The sequence below is a fragment of the Lobosporangium transversale genome (genome assembly GCF_002105155.1).
Source record: "Lobosporangium transversale strain NRRL 3116 chromosome Unknown BCR41scaffold_34, whole genome shotgun sequence".
Taxonomy (NCBI): Eukaryota; Fungi; Mortierellomycota; class Mortierellomycetes; order Mortierellales; family Mortierellaceae; genus Lobosporangium; species Lobosporangium transversale.
Window position 1 is genome coordinate 69,944 of NW_019029012.1, and position 22,865 is coordinate 92,808.

Here is a 22,865-nt window from a genome sequence, read left to right on the forward strand (position 1 = left end):
GCCTTTATGTTTTATATTTGATACTCATCAATTTACCCTTTTTACTTGTCCGAAGGTAGAATGACGCCTAGCCAATGGATGCTATTGCAAGTGTGTCCACAGGTCCTTGGAGAAATTCATTGAGGAAACTCGGTTCCATCCAGGACAGATTTATTCCTAGCGTTCTTCACAAAAGTAGCAGAATTACTTGGTGGAGTTGGCTTTAATTGCCTTGACAAGCTCCTGCAAGATTGGTTTGACAATCTAATCAGGGTCCTTTCGGAGCGGCATCAAAGCAACTCTAGGTTTTTGGTTGTTTTGAACGAGGCGCAGGATATGGGGAGGGGAGGCTAAATACCAGTGTATTAATAACGACGACACTATGCGACGAATATTATCAGCATTCTTTCATGGATTGGAGGGTTTATCAGAGGATTCACCACGAATTTGCATAGTTCCTTGCGGGATAGGCTTTTGTATTTATGATCCTGCTTGGGTTAAGGGAACTGGCAAAGCTTCAAGGAATATCGAGAAGTTCTCGATGACTCGAGGTTCAAGAGTGCAGTATCGTTTCCTAGATGGGATAATCAAGCAAAAGTCCGGACATACTTCAAGACACTTGTGCGATATTTGGAGAAATAAAGTTACTCAAGCTCTGCATCAAAGCGGAGAGGCCATTTTAATGATCAAGCAATCGAGATGCTATATGCTTGGCCCTGTGGTCGTCTCCGTCCAATGATCACAATAATAGAAAACCTCATTGGACGTGCCGATGCAGGCCTTGGAAGCAAGAAATCAAGGGCCTGGTGTGGTCGCTCACTGATCCGGGATATAAAGAATCTGGTAACCTATGCCATTAGTAATCTAGAATTCTGAAGCGTATTAACAAAGGGGATGCAGGAATTAAAACCAATGTCGACATCAGGGAAACCTTCGGTCGAACCGTAAAGAATGAATAGATTACTATATAGTAAGGACTTGATATTGGAGCACAATGAGCCTGTTCCGGTCGAGGCTTCGTTTGCTCGAATTGTCGTTAATCAAAGGAAGAAGGAGTTTACAATTATCGTTGAGCCAATATCATTTATAGCAGCAATTAACTTGTTTGAAGTGGATGACCCTTGATTGGCTAAATTGGTTAATAGTGTGTTGCTAGACGCCCCTACGTCTGGCACAAAGGGCACACATTATGAGTATTTCAGAATTACAACAATGAACGAATTCTTAGATACTTACTGTAACAAAGACTCCATACATGAATCCAAGTTAATCTCGCTCTTTTTTGTTTCCAAAAGAGAACCCACCTGGACCAGATATCGTCTTTGTACTAGAATCGGAGGGTAAATATTATCCTGGTTCCGTACAGTCAAAAATCGGCGATAAGGTCAAGAATTAAGGATGCCCACAATACAACTTGCCATAATTGCATCAAAGAACACCTCTCATCACCGTCTTCTCTCGGCTTTTGCTCGAATGGCATATCCTTGTTGCTGTTGTTTAGACCTTACTTATCACGTTGCCTTATCATGTTGTCTTATCACGAACAGGGTGATTATTCGCTAGCTAAAGTCAAAGAAGCCCCTGTCATCAAAGACAAACGAATAGAAACGACGTACTCAATATTAGCTTGTTGAACTTCCTTGAAAGTGCAAGGGAGTCCCTCAAGAAGTCAGAATTGACTCGAGCTGTGGAGGATGAGGGAGAAGGAAGCAAGCCCAAAGAACCACAGGCAAGGGGGACATCAAGTGAATTGTCGATAAAGCTCAAGCTATGGAATAGGGAAGAACTGCGCAAACCCGGTGGATCAAATAAAAGAAAAAGTGAGTCGACTCAAGCGGAGGACGACAAGTCCAATAGGCCAAGCAGGGATAAGGGACCAAGGAAAAAGTAGCGATCGTTTCTTTTACTTCTTTTTACTCGCCATTGTTTATGACAATGGCACAGACACAATTTTGTAATATAGCACTAATAGATAAATTAAAATATCGCTATTCAATAAACCTGAGCAAGGAGAAGTGAGCACACCAAGCGGATTGCCGCAGCTGCATCATCAGAATTTTCTCAAGCAGGTGGCAAGTTGTTTCTATTGTTTATTCCTATCTTTCCACCCATAAGTTTTGTGTTGGGGCCCGACAAGCCATTCCAGGTCACATCAGAGGAGCATTCGATCAAGCAAGCATCATTCAAGGAGATGATTGATAATATTTACTGGATCATGCTTGAAGAGAAACCGATCAAACCTCGGAGAAAAGTGACAATATTACATTCCTCCGTTCCATGGTCCCAGGCGACATACACGTCAAGCTTAAAGTTTAGGAGCTCGTTATCAACAACGATCAGAGTGTTAAGGCAACACCTAGATATTTAAAACATGCGGGACAGCATGTCATAAAAACTCGCATCAATACCGCATATGCAGGAGGATCGCCGAGGTTCAAGCATGAAGAAAAGAGTCGAATGTCAATCAAGTGAAAGGAATTTTGTCTTGTAATGAAAATACCATATCTATTGAGTATCCTTTACAATCCTTCATCCTTTATGAACGAAGCCATCACTATCCACTTGCCCTTTTGACAAACGGGATGGCGCTTTTTAATCGGTCCTACACACACCCAAATCACTAGCCTCATTTTTACCAATCATCTCTTGTTTCCATCATCTGCATTGCCATCTATTATTCTAACATTTTATTATTCTAACATTTGAATCTACTCCACAATTCTCGTTTCCATCTCTCTGACCTTATTAAGCACACTATCTTAATTAAAGGTAATTAATTGATTAATTAGAGCATGATGACTCTTTTTACGCGAAATATACCATTCTTTTTTCTCATTCCTCGTTCGTTCTCAATCAAATCAATATCCTAGTCTGGACTTTGAAAAAAAAAAAAAAAAAAAAAAAAAAGCCATTTTCTGTGGCGAGAATGGCAGAAAAAAAAAGAGCCTTTCCTAGCGGTGTGTTTGACTTGGAAATTTTTTCAAATTTAAAAAAAAAGAGACCTCCCAGCCAAAATGTCAAGTTTGGTCCCAGCCTGAGAGAGTAAGTGTCTGCCAGAGCAAGACACGTTTGCCTTTCAGCATGTGCATGTGCACATAAACTTCGTCCTCAGGCTGGTGACGAGTCTAAGGAGGTCATTCATTTAGGTGTGTGTGTAAGTTACCCAGCAGCCACATAGAGAACACGCCCAATCTCGATATAATATTATTTGTTACATGTACAAGTCGAAATTAGTCTAAATTTTCATGGGCAGAAGAATACCATTGCTCGAGCATATGAAAACTAAGATCCTTTCATTTACAAACTTGGAAAGGTGTGAAGGGAGAGTCGATCTCCTCAATAACTGCTTTCTCGAGCGCTTCGCGGGGCGAACGCGGAAACCCTCGCAGTCCTCACTGTCACCGTGATGGGTTTAAACTTCTTGAGCCACATTTGAGATGCCATATGCGCAAGGCACTTCCCGCCGTTTTTTTTTTTTATTTTTTTTTTTTTTTAAAAAAAAACATTTTTTTAGATCAGTATGGAGGATGACTCGGCAACAAATCTCAGCAAAAAAGAAACCATGAAGGAAGTAGAGAATAATAGAGATAAGCACTTGGTTGTCTTTAGTCTAGGTAGAAGAAGGAGAAAATTGGGAAATGCGCAGAGAGACATGGCTTGATAAATGGATTTTAATAGTTTTCTACTGATTGATTTTTATTGATATTGATTTTTGCTTGTTGATTTTTACTGCTGATTGGTCCTTGCTGATTTTTTTGTTTGCATCCTTGGCATGCAAATCGAGAGGCCGGAACACCGACGTTGCTCTTACGCACCCATAACTGTGGCCTCATATGGGTCATAAGAATCCAATAGCCGGCTGTTTTCTCTCTTGTAGGAACTGGAGCTGGCCTGTTCATGAGTTGATGAAAGCTAAATGGGCAAATTTGCCCGTTCTACGTTCCAATTGATAGTCAATAAACACTGCTCTGTTTATGTTGCGTACCCTTCGAAGACTTGTGCTGATCGTAGTGCATATGCTTAATGGAACTTTATACTCTATAATTAAAAAGACACAACCAAAAAGAACGAGCAGCATTTGTTCCGACTTCCCGAGGGATAGAGGAAACCACGAACACATAAATGCATACTATTCCATATTTTAAATGACACACATCTTTGTAATGTTGTTTATAGTCTATGCCAATATCTTGGGGTGTCGATGCCACCGATACCACGCCGCATCGATAATGTGTTGATGCCGCCAATACTACCCTCTGCTGTCGCAAAGTTACACAGCACAAAATAGGGCGTGTTTAACAGCTAATAGGCACAGATGCGTTCTCTATATGGCTACTGGGTATGTTCATAACTAGGAGGACAATACACTGCCAGCTAACGTTACAAGGCCTCTCTCAAGTAGAAGTAGGAGCAAAGGAAGTGAAAAATGTAGCCAGCCTTTTCAGTTTATTATTTTATTTTATTTTTTTTTATTATTATTATTTTTTTTTTTTTACATTTGTCTCTACGGTTTTAGTCTATGTTATCTTCACTTTTCAGCCTTTAGAGACCTGACATGGTCAATGATCGCCTGTGTTTTTGCTTTCTCTTTGGTCTTGAGATGGAGGAGGTGGTTGGGTTATGACTTTATATGGATCAACTGAGATAGGATGAGGACGTGCTTTGATGTTGATCCTGTCCAAGAACGCCAATACGCGATGCTCCATTCTGCGGATCTAATTTAATCCAAATATGGAAATATAGAATTATAAAAATGTGTCCTTTTTTCACTTTCCACCATGCTCTTTCTGTCTCGCTTTCTCTCATACAAGGATTCTTTCTTCTCAACTTACTCGAATGGCCATGGGGTTATCACCTTCCTCTGTGACGACGTCTCTGGTGAGGATGGTGAACATGCCATAGTTATTACCAAAGACAACGTCGGTTAGGGCTCTGTCACCGACGATAGCGACCCGAGAGGGTTTGATGCCACTGAAATGCCGCAAAAGTTCATCACCGCCTGAGGGTTTTTTCTGTTCATGACGCAGGACAGGGACTGAAAGAGATGTTTCGATAGCTTTAGCGAGTTGATGGTCCTGATCATCCTTGGTTCCTGCAGAATTAGAGACGATAATGACTTGATCTTTATAAACATCTCTACATCTTTTCCATGCATCCTATTTTTTTTTTTTTTTTTTATTTTGTGTAATGTAATGTAATGCATATCGGTAGGAAAAAAAAAAAAAAAAAAAAAGTTAATGAATTGTTTGTTATACAGGGATGCTTTTTTTTTTTTTTTTTTTTTGCTCTATGCTCCTTTCATATATGGTGACACTGATGCTCATCTAACCTTGAATGGTGGATGTAGATCATGGCCATAAGGTCGCGTCAAGCAATTGTCTTTATCGAATGCGATGGCAATAATGCCAGACCTATGAAGTTGTTCAAAATTGATATCACGGACATCTATTTTTTTTGCAATAGTATTTTATTATGAATAATTAATAATTCATAATTCATAATCGTGTTACACTCCATTTTTCCTGAGTCGTGTTTAACTGAATGCTTTTTCTTTCTTTCTTTCTTTTTTTTTTTTTTTTTTATTTAAAAAAAAAAAAAAAGTACCTCGGACAATTAAGTGAGGTACCATGAGTCGAGGTGATGCCAAGACACGGAATGCTTGCAAGATTCCCTGGAGGTTGAAACTTTGTCCCATTTATTTTTATATGAATTTAAAACTGAATGAGTGAATGGGTGAATGAGTGAATGAGCAATTATAATGGAAAGAGAGGAATTGCAAAAGCAAAAAGCGAAAAGCAGAGCAGGTGTTTTAAAGCTATGACCATATTGGCATTGACTTTTTTTTTTTTTTTTTTTTTTTTAAATTTGTGTGTAAATGTTATACATTCTCTATGACTAAACCCTGGTTGCACAAGAGAGAAAGAAGGATAGGGATAAGGACAATCTTTTGTTTGTTGGTCAATCGCTCGCTCATTGTTCCTGTCGATGATGTCGATAAAGTGAACAGAAGAGGAGGGAAGGGATTAAGCGTGGGAATAAGTTTTTAATCTCATCATCTTTCAAAAACGAGTAAAAATGGTTCTTTTGTCCTAGTTGTATACTTGCTCTATTACTGCTGCTGTCCTGGTCCAGCAGTTATTGTTGCTGTTGCTGTTGCTGTTGCTGTTGCTGTTGCTGTTGCTGTTGCTGTTGCTGTTGCTGTTGCTGTTGCTGTCGCTGTTTTCGAATGTTGGGGGATTTCGTTCTTTTATTCCGGGCCATATGCATGCGCAAATCATGCAATCATGAAATCATCGTTTATTTACAATGAGGGAAAGCAGCAGAGCGGAAGAAGGACAGAGTATTTTCCCCTCTCAGAAGAGGATGCTTTTCACATTCTCCTCCGTTTTCTTCTTCACTCTCTCACTCTCCCTTCGTCTATTTTTTTTTTTTTTATTTTTTTTTATATAGCATTCACAATGATACTCGCGTATAACCAGGTCCACTTAAGGCTGCATAGAGAGTAACGACCATGGCGCCATAGCTGAGTAAAGTCCTTCCGAAATGGATTGCATCCCATTGAATCAACATTTCTTCGACTGAAGGTTCTTCCCGTGAATGTTTACGAATATCCAACAAGTGGGCATGAATCGGATGTAATAAAACGTTTGTGTAGAACAAGATCGAGCCCATCATGGCTGCACCTGCAAGATAGTAAGGGTTCCGGGTTTGATAGAATAAGATTGATCCGCCGATTACACTGGTCATTATAGAGGTGAATTGTATGGCTTTATGAAAAAAAAAAAAAAAAAAAATAAATAAATAAATAAATAAATAAAAAAAAAAACGATATGTTAGCTGAAAGATGATCATCGACAACAAGGATTGAGGAAAGAAAAGAAAGAGAAAAAGGAAAAGAAAAAGAAAAAAGTTACGTTTAGAAAGAATAAACATTTCTCCCCAGACTGAAAGCGACGAGTTCCAGGCGAAGCGACGGAGCGAAGGCATGATGACAGTGTTGAAATTCAATGCAGAACCTGCGTAGATGCCCATAGATGAGATAGTCACGATCTTTGTGATGAGGAGCACGTTGGAAGTGTTCGCAACCGCTCGAAATTGATGTACGACAGGCATCTTGAGGACGTTTGTATAAATGATGTATATATCCCTGTAGATTAATCCAACTGTCTGCGTTTCTGATGACTGAGCTTTCCTTACGATCCTGAAATGTTGGTGAAGAAAGGGTGGGGATGAACGTTGGTAACCAAAGCGAAAGAATGAAAAGTAGAAAGAGAAAAGAGAAGTGAGGCGAGAATGTGGGTGAAAAAAAAAAAAAAAAAAAAAGATAATTCTGGACATTACCAAATGCGGACGATTCGCGCATTGTCCAAATGTGATGTCGCACACACACGTGCATGCACACACACGCTTTTTATTTTATTTTATTTTTTTTTTTTTAGCTGCTGCATGAACTAGGAAATAAAAAGAATAGAACGAGAAAGGGAGGGATATAAGAAAAAATGCCTCATTACCAACAATAGGATGGAAATAAAAAAAGCCTGAGGGGTTTTTATGAAGGCAGCGAAGGGTGAAGGGAGAGAGAAAGAGACTTGGCAGATAGATAAGATAGAGAGAGAGAGATGCTTTCTTCTTTTCTTTCTTTTTTTTCCATCATCCATTTCTTCAACTTCATATTCCATCCTCTACTACATTTCTCTGTGCTGACATAAAACCTAAAGTCAGTTGCATATTGCGTCCATTTTACATTTCGTGCATCGTAAATAAAAAAAAAACTTTTGCCCTTTTTTTTTTTTTCTTCAATCCTTCCTCCACAGCCCGCCTTCGCTTTCGTTTTCGCTTCCTTTTTCATACCTTACGTTTGCAATAGCAACAACCATCAGCATCTATGGCATCTGTAATAGTCTTTCCAAACGTGACTACACACCGCAAGTTGCCACATCTTTCCAGAGAATCTAAGGATCCCAAGGTAGAGACCAAGGACACAAAGATATCGCGGGAGAATCTACCTGTTCTCTTTGACCACAACATGGATCCATTGTCTGCACGCGACCATGCTCCACTTACGCCTCCGGGGCCTTCATCTTCATCTCCTGGCGAACGTAGTAAGGGCTTCGTACCTTCTGATGCATCATCACTATCGTTAAAAAGCCCCTCATCAGTAAGCCTATGCAATGACATCAGCCATACCAATGGACAAAACCTTTTATCAAACACTGCTGCCTCTGAGAGCAAGAGTGCTTTGACCACCACTGGTCACAATCAGGGCAGTGGCGATGGTTTTACAATGGATGATAATTTTAGCAAAAGGGGATCAATAAAAATTTCAAAGCCTAACAGCGCATCAGCCAAGAATTCGGCGATGGCAACATCACCACTATCAAGGCGAGCAATTAGGGCCGGACTATCTGATGTCAATCCTGCTACTGCTACACCAATGCCGCACCCTTCCATTCTTAATTCCAACTCTGCGGCTACAGCAGCAGCACCAGAGCGAGGACAGCGAGGGGTGCAGGGCCATGAGGACGCTGCTGTTGCTACTGTTGCTCAACAAATAAATCATGACAACAATGCTCACCACCAACAACAACAACAACAACAACAACAACAACTCCATCCCTCGGACGGACCACATGGTCCGAACTCATCAGCTTTGTCGCTGCCATTGTCTGTCTCCACGACCCCGCCTTTAGAGGTACTATCTTCGTCATTGTCGCCACCCGAGTCCAAAACAATGAGGATTGCGCTCTACGATGCATTTGGATGTCTGTATCATCCTATTCAGCACACACACCATCACGCGTCATCATCCTTTTCTTCCTCATCCTCATTATCGTCCATGTCCTCGTCCACAGCAATGTCGTACGGAAGACTCTCGAATGCTTCTTCCTCTTCTACTTCTTCGGGCGTGACTGTACCATCGGACGAGACGATACCTTTGATCGGGATCTCGCCTCGAAGTTCCCCTATGCTCCGACCCCATTTGGGGCCCTCAGCACCCATTACACCCCTGGATCTCTATGCTGAGGGACATGTAGGAGAGGGAGGGTATTTTGGATCCAAGAACGGCTCAATGTCTTCGCCGCCGCCCAATGGGCTCAACCGATCAGGGTCTTCGAGACATCTCTATGTACATCACTCTCATAATCACCATCCCCATCACCATCCCTATTCTTACTCCCATCATTTACACCAGAGTATGGATTCAGCCAAGACTTTGAAAAGTAGAGGGTCCTCGTTGGATTACAATCTCAACCCAACGGAGCATCCGGTGCTGTGTTCGTTACAGATGCTCAGTTTGACACATCCCCATCCTCCAGAACATTACCACCCACATTTGGGACATGACCTTGGACATGATCGCGTTTCGATCACGTCCTCCAGCACATTGTTTGAAAAGCAAAGTTGATTCAGTAAATAGCACAGACTGGGCTGATGCGCACACACCTAGAGAAAAAAAAAAAAAAAAAAAAAAAGAAAAGAAAAGAAAGAAAGAATAAAGAATAAAGAGCTGTAACATTGACACAGCCACCAACAGTAAAGAGAACAACAACAGCAACAGGTGGAAAAAGTAAAAAGAAGAAACAGTAGAGGACAGCAAGAGGAACAAAGCATTAGGTGATTCATAGAAAATAAAACGCGAAGTGATTTTGTCAACTGGTAGAGTTCATTTCCTGGTAAAAAAGCATTGTCGTGGAGAATGCAACAGGGTCTTTTCTAGTTGCCAAAACAAGGGAATTTTTACCCCACACACTCTCTTACCAAAAGAATGGTTATTTTGTCCACGTTTCATATTAATTGTGTTTGTACAGTCGAATACATAGACCCTTTTATTGTGTGTATATAAAAAAAAGAAAAGAAAAAAGAAAAAAGAAAAAAGAAAAAAGCGTGCTGCAACGACAGGACAGGGAGAAAAGATTAAAAGGCGGTATTTGGGGGAGCAAGGTAAGGCCCCATTAGAGAAAAGGATGTTTGTTTTTCAATATGCGCCATGCTTTGATGCATTTTACCTTTTGATGGGGTTATAAGGGAAGAAAGAGGGCTGGGATCCACGTGGACAAATATGAAAGTGAAAGTGAAAAGTGAGCAAGATGCATATGATCACAACATATAGAATATAAAGTAAAAAAAAAATTAGGCGGAAAATAAAGGAAGCAACAGAAGCAAGTATATCTCGTTTGAATTCCATCTTGGACACATGTCTAGTCTTTCTTTTTGAAAGCAATGGACCAGGAGCAATGATGATGATAGCTGTATAAGGAAAGAGAAGGGCGAAAAAGAAAGAGTCAAAGAGACCTGATGTTGGTTGTCATTGTGTGCTGTATAATGTAATTTAACATTGTGCTTATTTACTTTGCCCGCTTCACACTTATAACCCGCCTTACCCCGCTTTCAAGAAGTTTTCTGCACTTTTTTTCTTTTTTTTTTTTTTTTTTTTTTTAAATGTTGTCCGTGGGAGAGAGAAGAGAATAGGAAAAAGAGCAGTTGAAGTGCCTTAGTCTGTGTGTATTCTTTATTTTTAGTTTACTAATGTTATTGTATTGTATTGTATTGTATTGTAATGGGTATTTACGCTTATGTTTGTTTGATCGGATTATATATATATATATTATATATATAATAAATATAAAATAGATATATCTATACAATGATCAAAGTGAGCATCGTTGCATTCCAATGGTCATGACATTGTTATGGAGTGTAAACAGGTCTTTTTTTATAAAGATCTTATTCATTCGATGGATGAAGAGCAGGGAGAACAAGGAGAAGAAGAAAAGGAGAAGAGGAAGAAAAGAAAAAAGAAATAAAAAAAGGTTAAAGAAGAAGAGAAGGGCGGAGTCATAACAGAACGGACAAGTCCATTGCATGGCCAACAACGATAAGTCATTCGGAGATGACTTTTTTTTTTTTTTTTTTTTTTTTTTCACAAATCATGTCATCGAATGTCTATTTCGATGTACAAATGTATAATGTAAAATCCTCATTCGGACCTGATCTCCCCTTTTCCTCTCTCTTTCCCCCTTCCGCAATAACGGTTCTCTTTTCTTTCTTTCTTTCCTTTCTACCTTCTTTGTTTCCTTTCTTCTTCTTCCTTACTCTTTGATCCTTTATCTCTCTTCACTCTTCACTCCCCACTCTCCCACTCTCCACTCTCCCACTCTCTTATTCAATTCTTTCACAGGACTCGATTCTCTCTTACTCTTTATCATTCTCTCTTTCTCTCTCTCTCTCTCTCTCTCTTCTAATCCTTCACATCTCTTGTTGCTTCATCCTGTTCGCTTTCAATCATAATGCCCTCCCTTACAGACCCTGATCCCGGCCCTAGTCCTGGACACATTACCGAGGCTGACAAGGATCGTACCTCTATCAAACTCATGGACTTGCCAATGCAACCAAACAAGAACAAGAATAACAACAACAAGGACACGGACTCTGACTCTGACTCGGACACGAACACGAACACGAACACGGACACGGACAATGTTACAGGAACCACTTCTACTTTTACTACAACCTCTGCCACTAAAAATGCTACATCTAAATCATTACCACCAACATCATTAAAATCACAATCACAATCACAATCACAATCACAATTAAAATCTAATCCTGAATCAACCGATTTAAGCATTAGTAGCAGTCGTAGTAAAACTAGGAGTCGTAGTAACAGCACCAGCAATAACACCACCACCACCACCAACAACAACAACAATAGTAATAATAATAAAAGTATTGAATCTGATTCCGACCCTACATTCTTGCCTGCCGACAATGACTGCAGCAACAACAACAAGCCTTCTTCTAAAGAAGAAGAAGACCTTGTCAAGCCTCAGTACAGAGTAGGGAATCCACCTCATTACGAAACCCGAGAAGAACGACAGATCCGGATCCGGAAACAATTCAGTCAACTCGATTCAAAACGATCTGGATTCTTGGACGCCAACTCTTTGGTCACCTTCTTTGAGGACATAACGCCGGACAAGAATGTACAGCGACGGTATGCGGACGAACTATTACAGCTATGTCATTCCAGAAGTCTACGTAGGAAAAACAACAGCAGCAATAGCAATAATGATAGTGAGGATGAAGAAAAGGAGGGAGAAGAAGAGTCCCTAGATGGCTCTTTTGACTCTACAGGCTCAAGCAATGGTAATGGTCGTGGTAATGGCAATGGTACAGGTACAGGAGATCACAACAGTCAAGATCAGGATGGATCCTATCCATATGACAACGACAATCTGATTGATAACAACCATAGCCATCCTACTAATAAGACATTCGGAGGACATGGAGGACAAGTACGCTATGTTGACTTTGAAGTCTTTGTCGAGGAAAAGGAAGAGAGGCTATGGAACCTTTTCAGAGAGATTGACCATAACAATGATAATGGTAAATCAAAAGAAAAGGAAAAAAAAAAAAAAAAAAAAAAATTATTATAAAAGGCTATTCAATGGGCTAGTTTACATGCTAACAAAGGTTTTATTTCTTTTCTTTTTTTTACTTTAACAGAAATCCAGGCAGATGAGTTGCAGGCATCATTGGCAAAGGCTGGGATCAACATGACAGATGCTGAACTACGGTTGTTCATCAAAGCCATGGACAAGGATGGTGACGGTGCGATTGATTTTGAGGAATGGCGTGATTTCTTGGTGGTAAGAGATTTTTTTATTTTTTATTTTATTTTTTTATTACATCTAAAAAAACGCCTTTCTTCACAGAGAACAGGTATCTTTGGAAGGAATAGGGATAATCATGGTGGATATAGACAAAAGCCGATCAAATGATGGCGATATTTGATATTTAAGGGACAATTAGTTACATCTATTGATAGCACTGCAATAGGAGGGAAAAGAGAGCGCTAGTGAGACAAAAAAAAAAAAAAAAAAAAAACCAGGGCGCAGCACAAGACAAAAAAGACAAATTAGTATTTCATAATCCAAAACCGTTTTCGTTTCTTATCTAATTCTGATTATTTCATTGTTATTATTATTTTAAACACATTTAGCTACTTCCTCGTGAACCAACCCTCAAAGAAATCTACAACTATGTTCAGGAAGTGGTGGCCCAGGTTGGCGTAGACGGAGATGTTGTCATGCCACCCTCCGAGAATGATTACGTTGCCAGATACTTGTTGGCTGGCGCCATCGCTGGTGCAGTCTCGAGAACAGGTAAAATCAATTAAATAAAAAAAAAAAAACAGATGATGGTGAATGCAGATACAAAGAGATTTATATTTTTCTGGGTATTAAAAAAAAAAAAAAAGCACTTTTCACTTTGATACCATTCGTCCATCAGCCACTGCACCACTGGATCGACTCAAAGTATATCTCATCACCAACTCAGTCCCGGCATTAACAGGTCCGGCTGCACAGGCTGGCCTTAAACACATTTCAAAGTTCACCTCACCCAAACCCATGACTGTCGCTCCTGTCAAACAAAGGCTCTTATGGAATGCAATCATAGATCTGTATCATCAGGGAGGTATCAGGACATTTTTCAAAGGCAATGGACTCAATATTATAAAGATTGTACCAGAATCTGCCATCAAGTTCTATACATATGAAACTAGCAAGAGCTTTATTGTGAACCATATTCCTGCCATGACAGTCCATTCACATCACGACCCAAACAGCTCCGGGACAAGAACACATACAGCTCCACACCGACCCGAGATTGCAACCTCGGGACGTTTCTTGGCAGGTGGTGTAGCCGGAGTGGTATCTCAATTCTCCATTTATCCATTGGAGACGATCAAAACCAGAATCATGTCGTCTACAGTCAGGACTAGCGGTAGTGGCCCAGCTTCTTCATCTTCATCTTCATCTTCATCTTCATCAACAGCATCAGCCACATCGACATTTGTAAAGAAAAAGGGGATATTATCATCATCATCGCCATCACCGTCATTTGCGACTGCATCTGGGTCTATATCGTCTTTGTCTACAGCAACGGCATCAGCTATGGCACCTAGGAAACCTAGTATACGATCTGTAGCCGTTGAGATGTGGCAGAGAGCAGGCCTTCGTGGATTCTACCGCGGTTTAGGACCGTCTCTTGTAGGGATCTTCCCATATGCAGCGATTGATCTTTCAGTATTTGAGACACTCAAGTTTGGATACATGCGATGGAAGGCAGGAGTACATGAAGGTGACGAAGGTAGTGATGAGAAATCATTAGAGAGACCTAGTGTCTTTGTCTTGTTGGCCTGCGGAACCATTAGTGGTAGTGTTGGTGCTACATGTGTATACCCACTCAGTCTTGCTCGAACGAGGTAAAAGCATTTTTGATTGTCTAAGGCGTTTGTAGCGCACACATTTTTTCTTTTTTCCATTTTCTGCTAAACTCCTCTGATATGCACAAATCATTCCTCTCACACATTTGATCTCCACTCTTTCTTCGGATGTAGGTTACAAGCCCAAGGAACGCCTCAACATCCACAAACGTACACTTCAACATTGGATGTCTTCAGAAAGACTTATGAAAAGGATGGTATTCGAGGGTTCTACAAGGGCATGGTCCCGACTTTGACAAAGGTAAAGGCATTATCCATGATGTGTGATTTTCATTCAAATTAGACATCAAAGCTTTTTGACATGATACTAACAGCAGTTTATTTTCCTTCTTCTTCTCTTACTTCTTTGATGTCCTGTATAGGTTGTCCCTGCTGTTAGTATCTCGTATGTTGTTTACGAATACAGTAAACGCGAACTTGGCCTCTAAAAATTTTATCAATCTCTCTCTTTGAACAAGAAGAGGGCTTTGAGATTCCAAAAAAAAAAAAAAAAAAAAAAAAAAAAAGTGGCACGAACAACATTCAGCATTCTCAAGAAAAAGAAAGAAAAAAAAAAAAGAAAAAGAAAAAGAAAAAAGAAACAATCTCTAGACTATTTTTTATCATTCGCCATAGATGGGGCCAAAAAAAAAAAAAAAAAAAAAAAAAAAGAAATGCATCTTCCACTCGCCCATTCCATTATTTATTTTTATCTTTTAGTTTTTGTTGCATGCTGCCTCGATCCTCCTCTCTCTCTCTCTCTCTCTCTCTCTCTCTCTCTCTCTCTCTATTTCTCTCCCTCTCTCTATCTTTTTTTTTTTTTTTTATTGTCTAAACTATTAGATCTGAGGCGGCAATAGTTTCTAGATAAAAAAAATAAAATTAAAAATAAAGAACGTAGACTACACAAACTACATAGCACATCTCTCTTTCTCTCTTTCTCTCTTTTTTTTTTTTTTTTTTTTTTTTTAAAAAAAAATCACAGGTAAAGAATGATTGTCCCCAAATAATTCTGCTCTAATACGAAATTTAAAGCATCCTTATCGAGAGAGCAGGATGCCGTTGGACATATGAAAGTCTAAGCTTCTCCACGAGCTTCATCAGTCTAAAAAATGGACTTTGAGATGTCTAATGGGGCCTCAAATACTCTATTCAATATCATAACGCATGGCATGTCATGATGATTTCGGATATCGAAATCATGAAGTCTGCAAGGTGTAGGAACGGCATTGAATCTCTGTGCTGTCTTTGGAAAGGGATCCATGAAGTCAGTCATTTATTTAATTCACATTACTAGGGTATTTTTACTTAGTTTCTTCAGCCTTATTTCCGTTAAACAATGTTGAGCACTCCCGACAGCATCAAGGCTGCTTGATTATCCACCAAGACGTCTCTCATTAAGCGAGACTCAAATTCGGATTGACCTTGTGTACTTCTGACAGTGCCTGAGCTCCTTTATTCCCAATCGAGTTCTGACTCAAGTCCATGGTGGTCAAAACCTCGTTAACCTTGAGTGCCTCAGATAGTGCAAGGACTCCTTCATCTCCAATTGAGTTGCCCCACAGGTATAAATTGGTCAAATTCCTATTGATCTTGAGCGCCTCTGACAGTCCCCGAGCTCCCTCATCTCTAATTAGGTTCTTTCCCAACCTCAGAGTGGTCAACGTCATATTGGCCTTGAGTGCCATCGACAGTCCCTGAGCTCCTTCGGCCCCAATCAAGTTGTCGTTCAAGTTTATAGTGGTCAAAGCCTTGTTAACCTTGAGTGCCTCTGAAATTGCAAGAGCCCCTTTATTCCCGATCGAGTTCTGACTCAAGTCCATAGTGGACAAAGCCGCATTGGTTTTTAGTGCCTCAGACAGTACAAGGGCTCCTTCATCTCCGATTGAGTTGAGCAACAAGTACAAAGTGGTCAAAGTTGTGTTGACCTTGAGTGCTTCTGATAGTCTCCGAGCCCCTTCAACCCCGATTAAGTTATTTCCCAACTTCAAAGTGGTTAAAGACGTATTGATCTTGAGCGCCTCTGACAGAGCAAGAGCTCCTTTGGCCTTAACTGAGTTGCCCATCAAGCTCATAGTGGTCAAAGCCTTGTTAGCCTTGAGACCTTCTGAAAGTGCAAGAGCTCCATTGTCCCCAATTGAATTGCCCTCCAAATCCAAAGCGGTTAACGCCGTGTTAGTCTTGAGCCCTTCTGATAGGACAGAGGCCCCTTTATCCCCAATTGAGTTGCGCCACAAGTACAAACTGTTTAATGTCGTGTTGATCTTGAGTGCTCCTGCAAGTGCAAGGGCTCCATCATCCCCAACTGAGTTGCCTTCCAAGTCCAAAGTAGTTAAAGCCGCATTAGTCTTGAGCGCCTCTGACAGGGCAAGGACTCCTTTATCCCCAATTGAGTTGCTCATCAACTTCATAGTGGTCAAAGTTGCGTTGGTCTTGAGTGCCTCTGCCAGTGCTTGAGCTCCTTCGTTCATAATTGAATTACCCTCCAAGTCAAGAGTGGTTAAAGTGTTGTTGGCCTTGAGTGCCTCTGACAATGCCAGTGTCCCCTCTCTTCCTAATGAGTTACTCGCCAATTTCATAGAGGTCAAAGCTCTGTTGACCTTGAGTGCCTCTGACAGCGCAATAGCTCCTTCTTTTCCAATTGAGTTGCCCTCCAAGTCCAAAAAGGTTAAAGCGGTATTAACCTTGAGCGCTTCTGATAGTGCAAGAGCCCCTTCTTTCCCAATCATATTGCCCTTCAGTCTCAGAGTGGTCAAAATCGTATTGACCTTAAGTGCCTCTGACAGCACCCGAGCTCCTTCCTTCCTAATTGAGTTGTCTTCCAAGCCCAAGGCGATCAAAGTCGTGTTGGTCTTGAGTGCATTTGCAAGATCCTGAAATACATTGGCTTCGATCTTTCGAGGTCTCATCTCCATGGTTAACTTGTGTGGGTATGACAGTCTTTTAGGTTGTAAACTGGAAAGCTTTACGAGCTCTGGAGATAGAATGATATGAATCTTCTTCGTATTGCCCAGTTCCATGATGTGAACAACTCCTTCATACCGCAGGAATGCTTTGACTACTGTAAAGAACTTGTTGATACTTTGTCGAAGCTGCCCAAGTTTCAGTCGAAGAATCGATACAGTTGACTTCTTTAGTGCATTCCCAAATGCTTCAAGATCTGCCTCGGTCCAGTCCCAGTTGAATGTGATATCCAGTTCATAAACACGTCCTGCATTAGCCAGAGCATCGAAGAATCCTTTAGATTTCTCTTTTGATTTCAATGTGATAGTGGCTTTAGCAACTTGCGGGTCATAATTGCCGCCACTTAGTTTGACTGCATCCACAAACACCCTCTGTTCTCTTTCCTTATACGTCAAGCGACAGTGTTCGAAACAAACCCATTTGACATAGCCTGTTTTCGTTATGGTTTTGTACAAGTTGCCATATTGCTTTTCTTTACCATCGATTCGAAGGAATGTGCTCAGCTGTTGGAGATCCGCTACTTCAAGTGCCTCATAGCCATCGACTGTGTTGATGCTGCTCAAGACTGGATCATCCTTAGAGAGCGCTTCCATATAGTCGATTGAGTAATCAATAGCATCGATCAGAGAAGACGAGGATGTTGACAACTTGAGCCACTGTAAAAGGACGAGCATGTGCTTTCCGTACTTGCGGAAGAATTCCGTGCTGCTTCTGATCTCATATCCTTCATGTTCAGTAATATGCACCTGGTTCTGACCGCTCTGACTTGTCTGGACGGTACGATCCCCATCTTCACACAGAAAATGGAGGCGGAACTGGTTACTCAATAGATTCTTTGCGTTCCACTCTGTGCGGCTATCAGGTAAAATTACAAATAGTCGAGGGATTTGATACTCTTGTAGATCAATGTTCTGGGTAAAGATAGCATTAGCGTGTTCTTGAAGAGCGACAAGTCTGTCGAGGACTGAATGTTCCAAATTTTTAAGCTTCGGTTGCACCTCGAGTTGCGGTTCAAGTACCCCGCCCGGTTTGAGCAGCCCGTCCTTTTCTTTAGGCCTCAATTTCAGGTTAAGTATCTCGCTATCCTTCCTTATGAGTCCTCCTTGTATTTTGATCATTTCATCTTGCAGTTTAAGTATCCTTTCATCCTTCTTTTTGATCTCTAGGAACAACTCTACAATCTGCTCAACGTTAGGGTCGTCAGGGTGGATCTCCTCAACTTGCGTATTATTGTGAATCGATAAAAGACGATTCTGAGAGGCTAAATCCGCCGACTCTTCCGGTGTAGGCAGCTGACTAGCGGTGTTGTTATTGCCGTTGCTATCGCTGTTGCTGTTGCTGTTGCCGGGCTGCAGCACTTTTGTGACAATATCCAGGACCTTGTCAGGGTAGAATCCTATGCGCAGAGGCTCGATTCTAATAGAGCATAGTAGTATAAAAAAATAAAAAAAATAAAAAAAATAAAAAAAATAAAAATAAAAAAGCTATCAAACTGGATTCCTCATTGTCTTTCTAGGGCAATTAATAAGACGCGTTATGATCAATAAAGTACCTGTTGCCATCAGCGTCTACAAGGAAAGGGATGGGAAGCCCATCCAATTTGAACAGCAGTGCATCCGGAAACGCGTCTCGAACCTCTTGCACACTCACATAGCATGGCGAGCTACTGACATTGTCGGTGGAGACGAGAGTGGTTTTGACACGAACTTTTTCAATGATGTTGCCCTTTCGAAATCTTTGGTATTGATGTTCGCTCATTTCGGTGGTAATTCAAGGGATTCAAGGGATGATGACAGGATGAAGAATTTTTAACCAGGGGTACAGTCAGCCTTTTTTTTTTTTTTTTTTTTTTTTTTTCACTTGCTGAGGTAAGAAATATGCCTGTTAGTTTGCATGTGCCCTCTTCAAACCCCTTTTCCTTGACTCCTGCACCGCACTTGATTTGATGAGCTTGCTGCATTCACTTATTCAACAATTGCTTGATCGAATGAGTTTACTTTCTTTCAAGAGAACTGCTTGTCAATAAAATATGGAGATATGGTTAAAGCTGTTGAAAAGTAGGCCTTGGTTATTGACGTCGTATCAGCATGCTACCGCTCTCTCTTGGAAGATTTCAAGGATGTAGATTTTGAACCCATAGACCAAACTGAGCTTCAGGACTCTTCCTTTCTGTCTTCTCGACCACGCTCGATCTCGTCGACAACATAGCTTGTTTTCCTCCCTAGCAGAGACAGTGGGACTAATTTCGTTTATCTGTTCAGAATAGTTTCTGGATGTTTATGGAATTTGGTCAAAAGATCTTTCTAGTGAACTTGAAATCGATCAAGACACGACAACTGCTTTAAGAACGACGTCTTGAAGGCATTTCTTAATCCCAACCAGCGTACCAGACTTATCATTGGTTTGCTCGGCTCGTCTCAAGTTGGCAGTTGTCATTGAGTGATTCAATGTACCCAATGTAAAGAGTAGCAGCTGGATGCTTTGTGTCTCCCGTCATCTTGGCATCAAGAAATACTGTTGTGGTATTCATTTTTATTGACAATTCAGCTATGAATTGTGTTCAGTATCATAAAACAATAAACTTGTGCTGGATAAAAGCTGTCAGATAATTTATGCACTTTTAAATGCATCCATACCACTGCCCGCCGATGTCACCACATCCTCCGTTTTGTGCTTTGGCGCAGTCGTGAGAATGTAGCTGAATCGAAACGCCAGCTATTGTATCAGGATTTACCTTTTGCTACTTGGACATGAGCTGTGCACATGTTCTGGATGATGAAAGGGGCCACAAGTAAGCGCCATTACTGCCTTTACCTCCTTCACCGCCTTTACTTTGTGCAATTTAAAGATCACACATGGTTGATCATTACTAAATACTCTGCATTGGCCTTTATTGACTATGAAAAATGGGATACTATATAATTAATAAGGATGAGCTTTTCACTACGCTGGGATGTTCGTAGGATCAAAAAGTAACCTCGCAATGAACGCTTGACTGTTGCAACGTTATTCATTTAGAAGGGCTATTTTTCCTTAGCTATTCTAACACCATTTCATGATTTAATCAATCATATCAATTAAACTAATTAAATAACAACAACAGTTCATAGTCAGCCAGGCGACACTGAACGCCTCTCCCCCTCCCTGAGGAGCGCCAAAGCTCGATCAAAGTGTCTCTCATTTATTGAAGTCTAAACCGCATTAGTCTTGCGTCAGGGCTCATTCATTCCTCAAACAAGTCCAAACTGGTCAAAATGATGTTGGTCTTGAGTACCTCTAGCAGCATGAAAGCTCCTTCATCCCCAATCGGGTTGCCCTTCAAGTACAAAGTGGTCAAACTTATATTAGCCTTGAGTGCTTGTGATAGTGCAAGAGCCCCTTTATCCTCAATTGAATTGTTGTACAAGTCTAAAATGGTCAAAGTTCTATTGGTCTTGAGTGCCCCTGCTAGTGCAAGAGCTCCTTTATCTCCAATTGAGTTTTTCTTCAAGCCCATAGTGGTCAAAGTCGCATTAACCTTGAGTGCTTCTGACAGCGCAAGAGCTCCTCCATCCCCAATCGAGTTGTCCGTCAATTTCATGGTGGTCAAAGTTGTGTTGACTTTGAGCGCCTCTGCCAGTACCAAAGCTCCTTCGTTCATAATTGAATTACTCTCCAAGTCCAGAGTGGTTAAAGTGCTGTTGGTCTTGAGTGCCTCTGACAGCACCCGAGCCCCTTCCTTTCCAATTGAGTTGCCCTCCAGGTTCAAGATAGTCAAAACGGTGTTGGTCTTGAGTGAATGCGCAAGTTCTTTAAAATCATTAGGCCCAATTTTTCGAGGTTTCATCTCAATGGTTAGCTTATGAAGACGTGGCGATATTTTGGGATGTAGGTTGGAAAGTTTTATGAGCTCTGGGGATAAAACAAGATGGATCGCCTTCATACTGCTTAGTTCTATGATGCGAGCAAGTATTTCATATCGCGTGGATGTTTTGGATAATGGCCAGTTAATGCCTTCTTGAAACCGTCCAAGTTCAAGTCGAAGAATCGATACGCTTGACTTCTTTAGTATATCCTCAAATGTTTCAAGGTCAGCCTTGGTCCAGTCCCAGTTGAATGTGATATCCAGTTCATAAACACCTCTTGTCTTGCCCAGAGCGGCGAAGAATTCTTTAGCTCTATTTCTTGACTTCAATGTGATAACCACTTTACCAAGGTACGAATCACATTTGCCGCCATCCATCTTCACTGTATTTTCTAAGGCTCTCTGTTCTTTTTCATTATACATGGCGTGATAGTGGTCGAGACAAACCCATTTGACATGCCCTGCTTCCGTCATGACTCTGTGCAAGTTGCCATGTTGCTGTTCTTTATCATTGATTTGAAGGAATGTGTTCAGCTGTCGGAGATCTGCTACTTCAAGTCCCTCATAGTCGTCGATTGAGTTGATATTTTTCAAGGTTGGATATTCAACAGTCAGTGCCATCATATACTCGATTGAATGATTGATAGCATCGACCAGAGGAGTCGAGGACTTTTCTGACTTGAGCCACTGTAAAAGGATGAGTATGTACTTTCCGTACTTGTGGAAGAATTCCGTACTATTTTGGATCTCATATCCGTCACGCTGGACAACATGGATTTGGCTCTGGCTGCTCTTGCCTGCCTTTACGGTGTGATTCTCACCTTCACACAGGAAATGAAGGCGGAACTTGTTCCTCAAGATATTCATTGGATCCCACTTGGTGGTATCGACAGGCAAAACTATAAATAACCGAGGGATTGAATACTCATGTAGCTCAAAGTTCTGGGCAAGAATAGCATTGGCGTGCTCTTGAAGGATAGCAAGTCTGTCGCGGGCTTGATGCTGCAAAATAATTGTCTCCAATTGCAGTTTATATATCTCGTCGTCTTTCTCTTTGTCCTTCACCTGCAGTGAATACAACTCCCATTCCAGTTTAAGTATTTCGTTGTCCTTCTCTTTGGCTTCCAATAATAGGTCTTTAATCTCTACATTTGTAATGATGTCCAGAACCTTGTCAGGATAGAAAGCACCGCGTGGAGGTTCGAATCTAGTTAATAAATAAATAAAAAAAAAAAAAAAAAAAAAAAAAAAGACGCGTCAAATTGAGTCCTCATTCTTCGGGAACAACTGATAAGCACTATAATCAATAATATACCTCATGCCATCAGAATCAAAAAGGAATGGGATGGGAAACCCATCCAACTTAAACCACAATGCATCCGGAAACCAGTCTTGAACGTCTAGTAGATCCACATAATATGACGAACTGCTGGCATTACCGGCAGAGGTGGAAGTAGCTCTGACACAGACTTTTTCAATGATGCCGGCCTTTCGGAATTGTTGGTATTGATGCTTGCTCATTTCAGTGGTAATTCAATGAATTCAATAGATGCAGTGGATTCAATCGATGATGAAAAGAAGAATTTAAACCAGGGGTACATACTCGGCCATATTTTTTGAGAATAAAATATGCACTCGAACGATGTATTGAGTACATTCACCCGTGCTACTCCTTATCCCACAATGATGGCTGAATTCCACCCAACAGTATTATATAAGCCAGTAGAACTAGAAACTGAACTTGTTCAATCTTCCATCTGTATATATTTGTCCTCACTTACAAGATATTTCCGCCTTTGTCCCGCGCAG

At 40.8% G+C, this 22,865-nt stretch overlaps 6 protein-coding genes across 6 annotated transcripts; 2 read left to right on the forward strand and 4 right to left on the reverse strand.

Moving 5' to 3' along the window:
• Positions 1 to 4,479: 4,479 nt before the first annotated feature.
• Positions 4,480 to 5,767, reverse strand: BCR41DRAFT_137282 (mitochondrial PGP phosphatase). The gene is made up of 4 exons (XM_022019517.1): positions 5,584 to 5,767; positions 5,309 to 5,424; positions 4,788 to 5,135; positions 4,480 to 4,694 (listed from the first exon to the last, which is right to left on the reverse strand). The coding sequence occupies exons 1-3, from the start codon at positions 5,672 to 5,674 to the stop codon at positions 4,803 to 4,805; spliced, it is 540 nt and encodes a 179-aa protein (XP_021878784.1). The 5' UTR covers positions 5,675 to 5,767; the 3' UTR covers positions 4,480 to 4,694; positions 4,788 to 4,802.
• Positions 5,768 to 6,423: 656 nt separating this feature from the next.
• Positions 6,424 to 7,262, reverse strand: BCR41DRAFT_388303 (hypothetical protein). Its single transcript, XM_022027987.1, has 2 exons — positions 6,894 to 7,262; positions 6,424 to 6,746 (listed from the first exon to the last, which is right to left on the reverse strand). Exons 1-2 carry the CDS (start codon positions 7,090 to 7,092, stop codon positions 6,433 to 6,435), a joined length of 513 nt encoding a protein of 170 aa, XP_021878785.1. The 5' UTR covers positions 7,093 to 7,262; the 3' UTR covers positions 6,424 to 6,432.
• A 497-nt stretch (positions 7,263 to 7,759) lies between these two features.
• On the forward strand, positions 7,760 to 9,429 carry BCR41DRAFT_358543 (hypothetical protein). Its single transcript, XM_022025058.1, has one exon. It carries the CDS (start codon positions 7,865 to 7,867, stop codon positions 9,383 to 9,385), a length of 1,521 nt encoding a protein of 506 aa, XP_021878786.1. The 5' UTR covers positions 7,760 to 7,864; the 3' UTR covers positions 9,386 to 9,429.
• A 1,668-nt stretch (positions 9,430 to 11,097) lies between these two features.
• Positions 11,098 to 14,744, forward strand: BCR41DRAFT_388305 (mitochondrial carrier domain-containing protein). The gene is made up of 6 exons (XM_022027988.1): positions 11,098 to 12,366; positions 12,487 to 12,629; positions 12,983 to 13,145; positions 13,273 to 14,248; positions 14,384 to 14,510; positions 14,632 to 14,744. The coding sequence occupies exons 1-6, from the start codon at positions 11,268 to 11,270 to the stop codon at positions 14,695 to 14,697; spliced, it is 2,574 nt and encodes an 857-aa protein (XP_021878787.1). The 5' UTR covers positions 11,098 to 11,267; the 3' UTR covers positions 14,698 to 14,744.
• Positions 14,745 to 15,484: 740 nt separating this feature from the next.
• On the reverse strand, positions 15,485 to 19,030 carry BCR41DRAFT_358549 (hypothetical protein). The gene is made up of 2 exons (XM_022025059.1): positions 18,765 to 19,030; positions 15,485 to 18,628 (listed from the first exon to the last, which is right to left on the reverse strand). Exons 1-2 carry the CDS (start codon positions 18,968 to 18,970, stop codon positions 15,646 to 15,648), a joined length of 3,189 nt encoding a protein of 1,062 aa, XP_021878788.1. The 5' UTR covers positions 18,971 to 19,030; the 3' UTR covers positions 15,485 to 15,645.
• Positions 19,031 to 20,291: 1,261 nt separating this feature from the next.
• Positions 20,292 to 22,720, reverse strand: BCR41DRAFT_388307 (hypothetical protein). The gene is made up of 2 exons (XM_022027989.1): positions 22,372 to 22,720; positions 20,292 to 22,263 (listed from the first exon to the last, which is right to left on the reverse strand). Exons 1-2 carry the CDS (start codon positions 22,575 to 22,577, stop codon positions 20,436 to 20,438), a joined length of 2,034 nt encoding a protein of 677 aa, XP_021878789.1. The 5' UTR covers positions 22,578 to 22,720; the 3' UTR covers positions 20,292 to 20,435.
• Positions 22,721 to 22,865: the final 145 nt, after the last annotated feature.

Excerpts from the sequence above, each read along its gene's own strand:
- BCR41DRAFT_388303 (XM_022027987.1), bottom strand. The coding sequence starts at position 7,092 with ATGCCTGTCGTACATCAATTTCGAGCGGTTGCGAACACTTCCAACGTG. Across the intron at positions 6,747-6,893 it reads AATGTTTATTCTTTCTAAAC|CCATACAATTCACCTCTATA; the intron begins GTAACTTTTTTC and ends TTTTTCATAAAG.
- BCR41DRAFT_388305 (XM_022027988.1), top strand. The coding sequence starts at position 11,268 with ATGCCCTCCCTTACAGACCCTGATCCCGGCCCTAGTCCTGGACACATT. Across the intron at positions 12,630-12,982 it reads AATGGCGTGATTTCTTGGTG|CTACTTCCTCGTGAACCAAC; the intron begins GTAAGAGATTTT and ends AAACACATTTAG. Across the intron at positions 13,146-13,272 it reads TGGTGCAGTCTCGAGAACAG|CCACTGCACCACTGGATCGA; the intron begins GTAAAATCAATT and ends TTCGTCCATCAG.
- BCR41DRAFT_358543 (XM_022025058.1), top strand. The coding sequence starts at position 7,865 with ATGGCATCTGTAATAGTCTTTCCAAACGTGACTACACACCGCAAGTTG.
- BCR41DRAFT_358549 (XM_022025059.1), bottom strand. The coding sequence starts at position 18,970 with ATGAGCGAACATCAATACCAAAGATTTCGAAAGGGCAACATCATTGAA. Across the intron at positions 18,629-18,764 it reads GTAGACGCTGATGGCAACAG|AATCGAGCCTCTGCGCATAG; the intron begins GTACTTTATTGA and ends ATGCTCTATTAG.
- BCR41DRAFT_388307 (XM_022027989.1), bottom strand. The coding sequence starts at position 22,577 with ATGAGCAAGCATCAATACCAACAATTCCGAAAGGCCGGCATCATTGAA. Across the intron at positions 22,264-22,371 it reads TTTGATTCTGATGGCATGAG|ATTCGAACCTCCACGCGGTG; the intron begins GTATATTATTGA and ends TTTATTAACTAG.
- BCR41DRAFT_137282 (XM_022019517.1), bottom strand. The coding sequence starts at position 5,674 with ATGGGACAAAGTTTCAACCTCCAGGGAATCTTGCAAGCATTCCGTGTC. Across the intron at positions 5,425-5,583 it reads ACCTCACTTAATTGTCCGAG|ATGTCCGTGATATCAATTTT; the intron begins GTACTTTTTTTT and ends CAAAAAAAATAG. Across the intron at positions 5,136-5,308 it reads ATCTACATCCACCATTCAAG|GATGCATGGAAAAGATGTAG; the intron begins GTTAGATGAGCA and ends AAAAAAAAATAG.